The 12,704-nt window shown below is 45.1% G+C and overlaps 1 protein-coding gene across 3 annotated transcripts in view; it reads right to left on the bottom strand.

Annotated features, from left to right (window-relative positions):
* The window catches only part of NHS (NHS actin remodeling regulator), a 246,267-nt gene extending 233,788 nt beyond the window's left edge, over positions 1 to 12,479 (bottom strand). For all 3 annotated transcript variants that reach the window (XM_030281497.4, XM_030281508.4, XM_030281501.4), the window contains exon 1: positions 11,714 to 12,479. In XM_030281497.4, coding sequence (XP_030137357.4) covers positions 11,714 to 12,113 — 400 coding nt within the window. In that variant the 5' untranslated portion in view covers positions 12,114 to 12,479. The remainder of the gene's footprint in view (positions 1 to 11,713) is intronic.
* Between the last annotated feature and the right edge of the window lie 225 nt (positions 12,480 to 12,704).

Raw genomic sequence — 12,704 nt, 5'->3', positions numbered from 1 at the left:
AAGCAAAGTCTTTATTCTTGCAAGTATGCAAGTACCAAACAGCAGAATTTCCACATCCCTAAGCAAGATGTATCTCACTTCTTATCACCTATTACATGCAGTAGAAGAGTTCCATCAAAAACATTACAATCTCTGAGTCCAAACATCTTCTATTGAGAGAAGGAGGAAATGGGAAGAAAGCGAACTCAACCATGACATGCTTTTGGATGAAGATACGAAGTCAAAACAAGCAAAAAACAGGATACATCAATTACCTTCAATTTTTATGTATGTCATGAGAGGTGGAGTAATAAATATTTTCTCTCATTTGACCAGTTTGCTGCTAATGTGGCTGTAAATTTCTTCTTCTATTCATCAAGCTTTCCTAATCTCAGTGACCAATATGACCTTATCCAATCTTTACACTGGTCTTCTTCCATTATCTGGATAAGCATTTCTCAGTATGTATATATATATATACATACATATATGTGTGTGTGTACACAAAATTGTTCCTCCCCTAGTGACATAGAATTTTGAAGAAGAACCTCTTCTTGTTTTTCTTCCTCATTGATGAAAACCTATTTCAACTGTTGTTTAAAAAGGTCTGCACAAAAACGGGCACACTTATTTATTTTATGGTGACAGAACCTTTTAGTCTCACAGTCCAAGATGCTGCTTATCAAGACAGATCTAAAGCCAAACCAGACTCAGAAAGGAAATAAATAATCAGCCTGAGCTATGATATTCTGCAGTTCCCTCCTATTTTCTTTAACGAATTGCCATTCTACTGGGTTCTTAGGAAGAAGCAGATAAATGAAACATACCTTTAATCTACACTAATAATTTGTGTTAAGTTCCACTTGAACAATTTCATAAATTAATAGTCACATTATAGCTGCTGAATGTAGCTGTAACCCATTCATTCATTTCCAGACACAGCACTTCTCAAATACAGGCGCTCATTTTCATATGTACCTGTAGGCACATGATTTTATTGTTAGATCTGAGAGAGAATCGTACTCTAAATTTTGTGTGTATTGACAGAGGTCCCTAAAAACATTTACAGCACGAACTGGGTAAATACTCTAGGTCATACCTCAATTGGACAGTGACTCACATCAGCTAAGAGAGACCCAGAATTAGTGATAAAGCTTCAGGTGAGCCTCCTGGTCTCCCTTAGGAGGGTTTTGTCCAGAGCACAGCTTATCCAATCTCTGTCTTGCCACCAAGGCTGTATCAAGCCTGTGGCAGCTGTAACAGTGGCCTAAAAATACTACTAAAGTAATGAAGTAGTGATACTTATTTTAGAATATTAGCAGAGTAATGATTGCCACAAAATACACTTCAGCTACAGTGCAATTTGAAAGTACAGGAACTTAAACCAGTGCTTTTAATGTACCAGGCACAATGAGTGCATTTACAACATCTATTAAAAGCAGGTTATGTTTGGGGGAGGGGGGATAATTACATCTTAGCAGGTAGTTTATTAACTGAACAAGACAGCATCGCATTAAAGATAATCAATGGAGAATAAACCACAGTTGTAAAAATTAATACTGTTCATTCACACCATGAAGGGAGTGAGGGGAGGTTGTCTATGCTATTTAGACAGAAGTAAAAGTATAGCCCCTGTGAAACCACCATGAGAAGACGAGTAAAGGACAGGATGGCACAAAATGAAAGTCATTCAAGGCATAAGTTTCAAAAAAACAATACTGAAATTGAAAAGAAATAATCAGCAATTCTAGAGGGGAAAAAGGAATATGAACAACCAGTTTTGCAAGCAGTGGAACTAATGCAGCCTGGTTTTCTCCAGCTTTTATGTCATGCAAAGACTGACTTTCACATTGAAGTAAATGTGAGTTCCAAGTGGAGAAGCACCTTTTTTTATTAGATTGGAACATTTATAAGGGATTCCTTCCCCAGTGGATTTTCTAGTTTCTAATAAATGACAAGACTTTCCTCCAAATGCAGTAGAAATAATTTGTCCTCTCCTTTACCTGACAGCCTCTTTCATGATTTCTACATTGTGTCAATGTGGTTGAAATTGTATCTGAGTAACAAATATAAAATTCCTGAATGGCTATTGCAAGATACCCAGGCACACCCTCCTCCTATACCTCTTCCCCGCTATACACACAGAATGTGCTATTCCTTCATACTTCCTTTGATTAAGGCTAAAAAGAGTGATGCCAGGATAATCCAAGTTATGGGGGAAATCTGTCTTTGGTATGCTATCTGTGTACAAGGCTTCAGGCAATTTTCTGCAGAGACCAAGACCTCAGGTTCTTGCAGCAATACTTCTCGCAGGGAACAGTCAACACAGGAGGGGAGATGAGATCTCCTCAGTGTGCTGAGATAGGAGCCTCTGTGATGATTTTAACTGCTGGGGTAGAGGAGGGCCAGAGGAGCTGAGTTGAGTACAGCCTGAAGCAGAAGAACCAGTCAGAAGCAGGTTTGGATAAGAATGAGAAAGTCATCCACCCCCAAAAAAATAAAAGAAAGAAAAAAAGCTTGCATGAAAAATTTGAGCTGTGCAGAGAGAGCTATGTAGTTTCCAGGGTTAAGGCTGGGCATGTGAAAGTCAGTGATCAATCCATGATATATGATTTATTTTCTTAGAAATTAATTAAGATACATCTCTTGACTCTCCTCCGCCTGCACACAACACTTAACCAAAAACCACTTCACCCGAGAAAAGACCATGCCTATGACAAGAATTGTCCCACTTTTTCCTTCAGGTAAATAAACTTTACAGGGAGAAAAAAAATGGAACTGGGTAGTATCCATTCTCTGGACTCACTCTGATTTGCATGGTAAGCATTAAATCATAATTAATCTCATGTTTCACTTAAAATTAAGTCACTCCTTATCATAGATCACTAGATCACTAAGTACTGGATGCAGTGAAACATGTATAGCATCTTTAAAAGGTTTGCCTCTGAGCATCACAGTGAGTTACTGCTGCCTATCTTGAGTTTCATCATCCAGAAGAGCTGATTTCAGCAATTATGGACATGGCTTCTGAAGAGAACAACGCTTGGCAATGCCTTTTTGGGAAAGCAAAAGAAAAAAAAATAATTCAGGCAAAATTGAGCATGCACAGAGAGCCTAGTTTTGCCTTTAAAGCAATCCAAAGCCTCTGGACACACTGGAATTTTTCAGTGCACCTTACATATTCTGCTCCTAAAAATGACCCAATTCTGTAGCCACTGATACATCTTCAAGAAGGATTAGCACTCTTCCCCCCCCCCAGCTCACCCTCTGTCCAGGTCAACTTAAAAGTCTGTTCAAACACTGTCAAGATAACAAAAAACACTATAAGAAGGCACGGGGAAAAGCTGTGGAGGCCTGAAGACTGTGCATTTTTATAGCACAAACATGTGCTCATTCCCCTTAATCACACACACACAATTGTAAGGCATCTCCTCCAAACTTTCTCAGGCATTCGGTCTGAGTGGCTGTAGTTCAAAGTCCAACTGCCTTGGCAGCTGAAAAGAAAGAGAAAACCATGGTGGCTTTGTAAGAATTACAGTGATCTTATTAAAAAAAGTATGTCATTCTCTGCTGGGACTTAACATGGCAGTGCCACGCAGCACTCATTGAATTGAGCAGCATTTCAAGCACACAGCTTCTTGTATAATAAGACTACAGGCTTAATTAGGTTCCTATCAGTATTGCTTTTTTCCTGCCTTCAGCCAAGAAGGTATAAGAAAAGATTGTCCAATACAGATACTGCAATTTAAAGTCTCAAGTTAAGAACACAGTGGGTGTATATCTACTATAAAATCTACCCTAAAAACATGCCAGTTGTTAAACTAAGCAGTGCATTAGAAGCAGTTAGATATAATGAGAATGTAAATGGAAAGTATTCTAGGGAGATATTTCAGCTAAAAACAGCATACACACTATGCTATCTTTTATTTTAATCATGCTTTAAGCCCTGCCTTTTTGAACTTTTTATAAATTCTGCTATCTCCCTTTGCAGTTACTTACATACTGGTATATAAATTCAAAGACGAGAAGCAATTAGGAATGAAGCGAAGACTCCCTCTCTTGATGCTAATACATCAAAGGAAGTGAAAAAAACTTCCCCCTTCATACACACTGGGTAACACAGAGAGTTTCTGCTCTTCATAGCCTAATAGCTCAAGTAGCTCCAATCAAGAGTCTGATGTCAGCCTCTGATTACATGGAGATGCCAAGCGATTGGAAAGAGCAGCTTTTGAGAAATCCCAGCTCTCTGACTCCGGACCACGCAACCCTGCAACAATGCATTTAAAACACACACGTGTATTACTCACGTCAGCTGGTCCTATTTCTTTCCCCACTTTGGAGATCATAACATTGCTACTAAGAGTTCCCTGGGGGTATCTGCTTGATTTAGGTACAGTATGTGTGAAGGAAATGTGTCAGATCAGGGGTGTTTTTAAACAGCTGCTGCTCCCCTGCACCAGATCTCTTTTGCTGTCCAGTGTGAAGAGAGGAAGAGCGAGATGCTGCCTTTAAACAGACACACTTCAGAAGTTTGCTTTTGCCTAAATGGAGAAGGAGAGGCTGGGACTGGCTCATAGCAGGGATCAGTAAGGACTGCTCCCATTCTTTTTCTGCACCTTTGCACATCTCTGCCAGATCAGCCTAATCTGGTCCTCCAAACTGAAGCCTCAGAACAGGTAAACTTATGTAAGAAATGCCCACAAAAATGGATTCTGCTGATCCAGAGCAGCAGCTGAGTGGCACCCTGAAATTGGGTATTTATATTTCCTTTAAGTCCTTTCCGCAAGTCCTTCCCTCAGTCCAAGGACATATGAGAACTGTGCAAGAGTTTTTTGGAAACGCTCCAGGCCCTTCATCTTTCAAGAAGGAAAACGAACGTCTCTTATGCTTCTGAATCTACAGGTGAATGACCTCCCTGTGCCCTCAGCACTTACCAGAGTCCGTTTATTTCTTAATCACCATATCTCCCCAGTATGAGCAGGGAAACTAACCAAAAGTAGGAATGACTCCATTGATTACACTTGCACAGTCATCTTATGTTTCTGCATGAACACAAACATTATGCCATTAAGGCTTTTAAATAGAAGCATGAAGTTTTAAAGGGGCTGTAGGAAGAATTTCTGTTAAACCATTAGATCCACAGTAAGTTCATGTCTCTCAAAGGTCTGGTTCTATTTTCTCTGCAGTTTTGCTCCTGTGTAAAGGAGACCTTATTGGTCTTAAAGGAGCTAAAACATTTCCAGCAGAATTTCTAATAAACCCACTGGAGACTCTTGCTTGGCTCTTGAGCATGAGCCAGAAAGAAGCTGCACTAACTACTACGGTATTACAGTAGCTGTGTAGCTGCAGCGAGGTGGAAATCAAGCACTGAATGTTTTTTTATATTTTTTTTTAACTGGCAGGCTCTCCATCTAGCAACAAAATCCCCAAACATTCAAACCTGGTACATTAGCTTAAGTACTATTTGTGGAATGACAAGCAAGGAGCTGTAGAACAGACAAATGCTTTCTGAGCTACACCAGTGGAAGACCAAGTAAATGACACTCAGCAAAACTCTAGAAGATTTACACTTGTATAACAGGGAATGGCTTTGGAGAAAAACCTCTGCTTTCCCTCTTCATCTGTTCCCTCTTCATCTTCAGGCTGTGCCAGACAAAGTCTAGTGAGTCTACCTGAGCACTGAGCTCTCAGAGCCTTTCCACTGAGCATCTCACTGGCCTTGGCAGGACAAAGGATTTTATACTATGTTTTGATCTGCAAAGAGACCAGAGTTTGCATTCCACAAGCTAACAGGACTGAAAGTGACAACCCCAGCTTTCAGAAAGTTACATCCCTGCCAAAGCCACCTGACAAATTTCATCCCATTACCTTCTATCAGATCCTAAATGCATGAGAAAAAAATACCTCAAGGAAAGCCTCTGAATGGGTGTATTCCTGTGTTAAAGGTCTTCTATCACCATGCTGCAAACAAAGATAAGGCATTTTTCTGCTAAATAACACTACTCTAGCTAATGGTGCTCTAGTAATGTTAAGGTAAAGTGGGGAAGGGATCCTTAAGGGAACAGGTTTTTCTTCCTCTGTCCCTTTGTTGTTCTGACAGCAGTAAAGGTAAGAAGGAAAGCCCATGCTTTGGCCTCCCTCTCCTTTCCACTCTGCTAATGTGCCATCAATTCTCTGCATTTAGAAGAAACCATGCACTGAGGAAATTCTCCAACATTCCCACACCCACAGCTTGGGTTATTTGCATTCACGGGCAAACTACAGGCAAGTGTACCAGAGAGGTGAGTTCTGGAACACAAATGAGTACACAGTGACCAGCACAACACCAAGAAACCAAACCAGGCAAGCAAAGCCAGAAGCCTTTCTCCTTTTCCAAAACGACAAGTGACGAGGTTGTGTCATTCCAGTCAGGCAGGTAAAGTAAACAAAACTGAAAGTGATGGATTACTACACCAAGTGTACAGCTGCTTTTCTTTGGAAGTTTTATTCAGCACCCAACAAAGACTTGCCAATTAATATCATTTCAGTGAACAAAGGGAGCTCTGAACACATCCTCTTGCTTCATGTCCCCCAGGGTACATTAGTGTGCGCCTCTAAAAGTGTGACTACCCTCACACTTAGATGGGCTCACTAACTAGAAAGGACAATAATGCAAAGTTAAAGGAAGCTAGGAATCTCTTCTGTTTTGTCTCCAGCAGTATCTGAGATATTTTTGTGTAAATGTATTCAGCCCATGGAGATCTACAGCTGCACCTCAGTACCACAGAAAATCCATACAATGAAAATTGCAGTTTGAATCTCAAGGCTCTTGAGAAGCTGAGATAAAGTGCAACACTTATCTTCACAACATGGATGCTTTTTTCTTTCAAGATGCATCTACTCTTAAGGTCTTATGTACCTCCCTGAAGATCTCTGCAAGGATGCTCACCAATCCTAAGCCTGGGATGGCCTTACAATGCAACTTAATTCTGAGATGGAAGCATGACAATTTCCTGATTACATTTCAACAGCAATTGAGACTTCAGCACATTAAGTCAAGGAGGAGGAGGTGCATTTTCTGATGAGCTTTGGGTCCAAAATGTGATTGTGGTAGAAAATACATGAAAACCTTATAAGGGATTAAAAATTTCCCTGCAGTGCCCAAAACCCAAACAGAAAAGCACTATTCCAGTGTGGTTAAAAGCCACACTAGCAAAAACCCCAAACCAAACAAAATCAAAACAAAACCACCTAAAAAGCACAATGAAAGAGACTAAAAGCAAGAGTGAAACTTGCTAGGCTGTTCTCAGTAACCAACTTCAATCAAACAGAATAAATTTATGCAGAGTCTAAAATTTTAAAGAACCAGTTCAGAGCTGTCTTTTTTATCTCAATACTGACACTTCAGGAAAAAAGAAAATCCTATAGAGGAGCTCACAGTAGAGATTCAGGGGCCTCTGAAGAGCAGAGTAGCACAGGAGATCCCCACACTTCAAAGCAGCTGCATCACTAACTGTTACCAAATAGCAAAATCAGGAATGGAAAAGTGGAGCAATGAAGATACAGCAGGCAACTTCTGGAAACCATACAGCTTTTAGAAAGATTGGCTACTGGTAACACATTGATGCTTTTGAAAAAAAGCCTGGAATGTGTGGAATTCTCTGGGATGCCAGGGTGCAAAAGGGATCTCATTAGCTAGGGCTTTCAAAATCTGCTGCCCGGTTGTTGCCTATTATTCAGAAAGCAAGATGGCTTACATCATCAGTTTCTGTAAAGTACAATATTCCACTTAAACTGCCAGATCTCTAGTCCCTCAGACTGAGAAATCATCTTTGCAAACAACCATTGAGGCATTGAGTCCCAAGTTTACACACTAGTCCAGCACTTCTGTGTTTCCATATTACCAAGATAATCAAGCACCTAATAATAAAACTGGGCAGCACCACACTGCTCAGTTCTCTTGCTGCCAACAAGAAAACTCTAAGCAACATCCAGACTGACAACAATCATGTTATTCCCACATGGTTCTGCTTTAGAAACAGACCCTGGAACAACTGCTCATGATGAAAAGCAGTGGAGAGGCAGAAGGGCAAAGTACTTAGAGCAGGAAAGCATTTCTCACTGTTGTTTCTCTTACATTCAGAGGACGGGAAAGGATTCATATTTGCAAGATGCTGGCTGGCCAGAGGCTTAAAAGAAAGATGAAAGGACAAGCATCATCTGGGGAGGCAGAGGTGAGGGACCTTGAGTTTTTGAAGATGACCTGCTTGTAACTGCCCAGAATCCATCCTTTATTGTGCTTAACAAAGTTTTCCAATCACACTGAAGAGCGACAAAAACAAAGGGCAACACATAGGTAAATACCTTTACCAGTAGCTTAGTAGAGGACTTTAAATACTTTTCTTAAAGCAGAGTATACACATACTTGCAAATGTTCACCATTGCAACAGCAACAGAGCTGAGAATGTTAAGTCCTCATGAAAATGACAGCAGTAGTGATAAGCATTACTGGGAAAATGCCAGTTTTAATTAATTTTAATTCTTTGTTAATATTGCCTGAATCCAACATAGATATTTTAATGTAATGATAGATAATTTTCAGTATAATATAAAATATTATTATGCAGAACTGTATTATATGTTATTTTCAAGAGAACTCCTTTCCTGATCCCCTTCCCCTGGTATCATCTCTGCAATTGCCAAGGAATGGTATTCTGGGCAAGGAATGCCCCTCTAACCACTGGCTCCAATAGCTCTTGAGATGGCATTAGCCCATAATTTCCTTTTCCTAATGCAGCCTGCGTGTTCAGGGAAATCTCAGAATGCAGCTGGCTTATGAGGCCTGGAGAAAAAGGCCTTCCATTGTCACAGCTCAGTATCTGGGGTGTGTCCAGTAGCATCTCAAATCACTGTGCTGCATTTGAAGTCAGAATATGAAGAATGTCTCACTATGTGGCAAGACAGGCTAGTAGTTTTAAACTGAATACTTGAAAAACTTGTGGTTGGGCTGCACTGTCCTGGTGTTAACATCCCAGTACATGGTGTCTCAGTCAATGCACCAATAAGCCCAGCCCCTCCAGACTCATCATATGCAATAAATTCAATGCAGCCATCACTGTCATGCCATGGGTGGGGGGGCTGCATGCCTGTCACCAGCTTGTTCCTTGTGGTTGTGAGTCCAAACCTCCAGCCAGTTCTGAATTATTCTTAGATGTGTCATTTGGGCTGGACAGCCAAAAGACAGCCCTGAGGCCATCCCATCATTTCCATGCTCACCACAGGAGACTGAAGTCAGTATGCCTTAATGGGTGCTGATTAGATCCTGGGCAGATCTGTGACCACCTGTGATTGCTCTCTTGGTTTCAAAAAAAAAAACTACTGGGTGTAGTAACTTGAGTGTAATACTTTCAGGAGTGAATTATGTAGGCACTTCATGCATAAAACAAACATTAGCATAGTCTTGCTGAAAGTAATAATGAAGGAGGAGGCGTCAGCCCAGAGAGGAGAAAGCACACTATCATTATACACTACAGGGAAGATGGGCAGCTTCCTGCAGGCAGTTTTATCCGTCCCTTGGGAACAGTGAGTGGTCTGGAGGCCAAAGGGAGGTATTGCTGTGGGTGTGTATGGATTCTGGGGGAATGTGAGGAGATAATGTGTAGAGTGGTGCTGTTCAGCTCTGGGTCTCAGCTGAGATATTCAGATGCAGCACTATGTAAATGCAGCTCTGCTGATCCAGTACTGGAGGGGGAATAAAAGCAGCCAGAAGAGGCAAGGAAGTTGACTGCTCATGTACGCTGGATTGTATCAATGCTTTCACCTTTAGGGAAGATGTGGAACACTGCTGCATGGAGAGAAGTGAAGAGGACAGGGAGGTGTGCTTTGAGCAGCTGTACAGCTGCAGGCAAGACACACACCTACTGGAGGATGGGTGGGGGCAAAACCCAGCGTTGTGGAGGATCCCACAGACCTAGAGACATCTGCAGATCTATCAGTGGCACTGTGCTGCATACAAGAGGAAGGAGGAACAGCTGGCAAACACAGGGAAGATCATGCCCAAAAATTTCTCCTCTCTTAAAGGGAGAAGGAATTAAAAGAAAACCAAACACTAAAAAAATTTATCATCACAGGGATAAAGCCAGACTCTCTAATTAAGCAGATGACATAACTGTGCTGTAATATCAAGATTTTGCTCTGTGATTTGCAAACAAGCTGCACTTGCACAATCCAGAAAGAAAAAAGCCATACCAATTAGAACAGCCAAGCTGTGCTCTCACTTACTTTAGTATATACCCACACTTACTCAGCTCAAAAGACCTACAGATGAGAATGTGATATGAGGAGTTTCATTTCCTCAGACAGTTCCCTCACTAGCCAAGCCAAGCCTCCTTCTCACTGCAGTTTCCAATCACAGCCCAGCACTCTGCTCTGATTACACACTCATTCTGAAACCACAAAAAATCTCCCTCAGTCTCATCTATGGCTGATGTATATTAATACATCACCAGCAAAGTCACTGTACAGATGCTGAGTATGCAGCTTAAATACCGTTGAACACTTAAGGCTTGATTCTGTTAATCAGGACAGCTTCATTGATACTACAAGAGATACATATATTCCACAATGCTCCAAAGGGGAGGAAATCCACATTTTTTAAATGGCATATTTATGGAAACTACCTAGAAGAGGGTATGGTCTTGCTTGTCCTGGCGTAAATTCACTTTGCTCTACTTCGTGGAGCTACTCAGGATTTAGAGGGGTACAGCAGAAGGCAAAAACTAAGTCAAATTCTCCTTTCAAGCCACTGCTTTTCTTTAAACAGATACTGAAAGGTCAGAACCAATACCAATCTCTGCTACTCCAGACTTCCAACCCACAGCCCTATCTATCAGAAAAAACACGTATCCACAAGTGCTTGGGAACCGTATGCACCAGTGAGAGTACAAAATCATTACACTGCTGTGAACACGAGCCATATTCAGCAGAAATCAGCAGCTGTTAGGACTACAGAGCTTTTCACTGCTTTTATAGTTTGGGTGGAGAAGAAACAGGATTCAAGCACTGCTCATAACACAAGTTCTATATTGCCTTGATCTTTATCCTCCTCCTCCTCCTCCACCCTCCCCTCTTCGCTCTTTAGGGCCACTCTTTAAACAGAAAGAAGTCATTAGCCAAACTTTCCTCATTTTATGGCCCCGACAGTTAGGTAACGACGAAGCAGTTTTATTATTTCTGCTTAAGAGCGTTCGATCGGGAATTCAGAGACACTACTAAGGGGAAGATATCTGTCGGGGAAGGGGGACAGGCCGGCAAAAGGAGAAAACGCAAATATGCCCGAGTGCGGCGGATCATCTCCATCAGCCCCGGCGCCCAGCTGACAGACCTCGTCCCACTCCCTGGCCAAACCCTTGGCTGCAGAAGATGCGTCCCGAGAGCCCCGCCAGCCAGCTCCTTACGTAAGGCACAAACCACTGACATCATCCCTCCCGCCGGCATCGCCGCGGCGCCCAGCGGCGCCCGCAGACCCGACCCGCGCCCGCCCGTTCCCTTCCCACTCTGCTGCCCCGCCAGGGCTCCTTTCCCACCGACTCTGCCCCCAAACTTTGCACGGCAGGTTGCCAGGGTTTGGCTTTCCCCGCCGGGTGCCCCGCGCTGCGGTGCGCTCCATCCATCCCGCGGTGCGCCCCATCCATCCCGCGGTGCGCCCCATCCATCCCGCGGCGCTCCCATCCATCCCGCATTCCGTGGTACTTACGCACTGCCTCCTGCTTGGGGTCGAGGCCGCGCACGGCTCCCTGGAGGCCGGCGATGCGGCCGTGCAGCGCCCGTACGCGGCGGTGGGTACCCTGGATGTCAGCCTCGACCTCCTGGAAAAGGGTGCAGGCGTGCCGGGCCACGTCGGAGAGCTGTCGGAGGATCCGCGACAGGGCTACGTTGCTGACCGAGCAGAGGTCCAGCACCATCATCACCGCTGCCGCCTCCTTCTCCCCGCCGCCAGCCGCCTCGGCGCCCTCGCTCGCCGTTCCCGGCTCCTCCGGCGGCGGGTCCCGCGGCGGCGGCGGCGGCTCCGCGCCCCAGCTCTCCTCCAGCACGGAGGCGGCGGGCTGCCGCCGGCACAGCCGCTGCGGCTCCACGGTCCGCTTGGCGAAGGGCATGGCCGAGCCCTCGGCCGGAGCTCTCCCGGGCTCCCGCGGGCACTAGCGGGGATCGCTCTCCTCCTCCTCCTCCTCCTCGTCCTTCTCCTCCTGGCCGCCGCCGCTCCTTGCCCACCGCCGTCACTCGCGGGCGGCCGCCGGCGGGCGGCTCATCGCCTCGCTCCCTCCCTGCGCGGGGCTCCTGGGCTGCGGGGCGGCCGTCGCGCCGCCGAGCATCCGCCGCCGCCGCTGCCGCTGCCGCCGCGGGGAGCCGGGGCACATCCGCGCCGCTCGCTCGCTGCTCTCACGCCGTCCCGCTCCGGCGGCGGGTGTGAAGGGGCGGCCCGAAAACCCGGAGAGAGGAATCCCGCGGCCGCGAGGAGGAGCGAGCCGCCGAGCCTCCCGCCGGGGGAGCGGCGGGGCGGGGACGGTGCCGAGCGCCGCCGCCGCGGGGAGGCGCTGCGGGGCGGCCGCGGCCCCGGCCCCGGTGCGCGGGCGGCGGAGGCAGCGGCGGCCCCTGCCGGGCGGGTCCGCGGCTCCGGGCGGGCCCGGCCTCCGAGCCCCCGGCCCAGCCCCGAGCCCCGCGGGAGCAGCCTCAGGTGCGCAGAAGGA

Source organism: Taeniopygia guttata, chromosome 1 (genome assembly GCF_048771995.1).
Source record: "Taeniopygia guttata chromosome 1, bTaeGut7.mat, whole genome shotgun sequence".
Taxonomy (NCBI): Eukaryota; Metazoa; Chordata; class Aves; order Passeriformes; family Estrildidae; genus Taeniopygia; species Taeniopygia guttata.
This window is presented reverse-complemented; position numbering and strand designations above follow the sequence as displayed.